Source organism: Camelina sativa, chromosome 7 (assembly GCF_000633955.1).
Source record: "Camelina sativa cultivar DH55 chromosome 7, Cs, whole genome shotgun sequence".
Classification (NCBI taxonomy): Eukaryota; Viridiplantae; Streptophyta; class Magnoliopsida; order Brassicales; family Brassicaceae; genus Camelina; species Camelina sativa.
This window is the reverse complement of record NC_025691.1, coordinates 17,559,384-17,561,181: the sequence shown is the minus strand read 5'-3', so window position 1 is coordinate 17,561,181 and position 1,798 is coordinate 17,559,384. Positions and strand designations below refer to the sequence as shown.

The 1,798-nt window shown below is 36.5% G+C and overlaps 1 protein-coding gene across 1 annotated transcript in view; it reads right to left on the bottom strand.

Moving 5' to 3' along the window:
• Nucleotides 1–1,798, bottom strand: part of LOC104704713 (probable thimet oligopeptidase) — a 5,839-nt gene that overhangs the window by 2,326 nt on the left and 1,715 nt on the right. Inside the window, exons 5-10 of the mRNA XM_010420750.2 lie at nucleotides 934–1,113; nucleotides 739–819; nucleotides 476–556; nucleotides 298–390; nucleotides 142–222; nucleotides 6–65 (exon numbers count right to left, since the gene is read on the bottom strand). Coding sequence (XP_010419052.1) covers nucleotides 6–65; nucleotides 142–222; nucleotides 298–390; nucleotides 476–556; nucleotides 739–819; nucleotides 934–1,113 — 576 coding nt within the window. The remainder of the gene's footprint in view (nucleotides 1–5; nucleotides 66–141; nucleotides 223–297; nucleotides 391–475; nucleotides 557–738; nucleotides 820–933; nucleotides 1,114–1,798) is intronic.

Sequence of the window (1,798 nt, the reverse complement as noted above, 5' to 3'; positions counted from 1 at the left end):
TCTACCCTCTTTATGTAATATAATAGATCTTCTACGCCAAACGGAATCTCCCCTTCTTCTTTACTCTGATATTAAAAACCCCGTAAGTTAATTAGTGAGAAAGGCATCACTTATTATTATATAATACCGACATTATATTACCTTCAAGTCTTTCAAAATGGAAAACTCTCTAATAGCCAAGTCAGTTAAACTGGACGAGATGTCCTCCAGGAACCTGATCACCTGGCATAAGAAGGGCGTCAGTACAAACGAGTAATGAATAATGATAAACTAATCACTTAAGGGTTCTTCACAAACCCTCATTGATGTCTTTGACATTCTGCGATCAAGAGCATAATCTGCGAAGTGTGCATAACCAAGGACGCGAGCTAATCTATGGCGTGACTGAACCTACAGAGACAAGAATAGTAAAAAGTTCACTGATTAAAATGTGCTGCAGGCTTCTGTCAAGGGTTTCTAGAATAGACACAAGTACCAATCTTTGTAACACTGGAATATTGGCATCTCCACATCTCTTTCCATATGCCATAGCCACCGTCTTCCTTGTCTTGGCTATCTGCAAATTTTAAAACAAGAGCCAAAACTTTTTCAAAGACAGATTCTAATGCATTGGCATGGACATAGAGAGTGATGTTGAAATTATTCCTGGTCATTTAAAAAAGCCAGTATTAAGAATTGGCAAGTAACTGCCACCTTTTCTGTGGCATGGCAATCAACAAGGACCATGAAAATTCTTACCTTGCACAACTCTAGAATAGCTGCAACGTGACAACTTTCCAAGGTGAGCTTAAATTCTTTATTTTGAGTTTTTTCCAAACTCTGCAGGAGAAAGTGCAGAAATGAGAAATAGTTCAGAAAAGCCATGTCCGAAACAGACAATATCACAAATTTGCATATGTGACAGAGTAAGCAAACAAAATTTGGAATAAACACCTGAAGAAATTCTAGAGGCAAACCAGCAAGCTCATCCTCAGTAAAAAAGAGACAAGAACTATCTTCATTTAAATTCTGAATGTAGCGCAAGCTAAGCTCATCAATTTCATTTGTTAGTCGCTCAACTTCCTGTCTTTTTACTGCAGTAAGGTTCAGACCATTGTCCTCAAAGTCTCTAACCTGTCACTGATAAAACAGAAATCAATAATTTGGTTCAATTCAAACAGCTTAGTAAAGTGAAAAGAAGTCTGCAAGCAACTCTTGAAAATGTGCTATGAAAAGGAAGCTCATTATTTCAACTGCTTTCTTCTGGAGTAACTGACTGAAGCTCAGGAATACAAAATTCTCTGGTCCAACTTTTAAAGAGTGCCATATGATAGTCCATGAGGATAACAATACCTTAAATATCAATAGTACAAAATTTTGGACCAAGAAATTAGAAATGACTATGATAAGGAAGACCAGATGAACTAAATAATCTCAGTTGTAAAAATGTATTTATGGTTAAGGCACTACATTGCATTAGCAGAAGGAATGTAATATAGTAGTAATGTCTGAGACAGTGAAAGCCTTGAAAACAATATATAAGAGGAGCACATAATTCAATTTTCCTTACCAGACACTGTAGGTAGCATTTAGCTTCCGGTGCTATTGACTCTCCCTTTGCAGCATAAATTTTGATAATCCGGTAAACATCTTCACGTTTTCTGATAAGCTTGCACAAAGAAATGATCATCAATTTTCATATAAAGTGAATCAGACAAAGAAAAACAACATTTCATTACTCATCAGAGTCCAATTTCACCTGCAAGAAAGAATATGAGCGTCGATTCTCTGCTCAGCTTCAGCACTAGCTTTACGAACA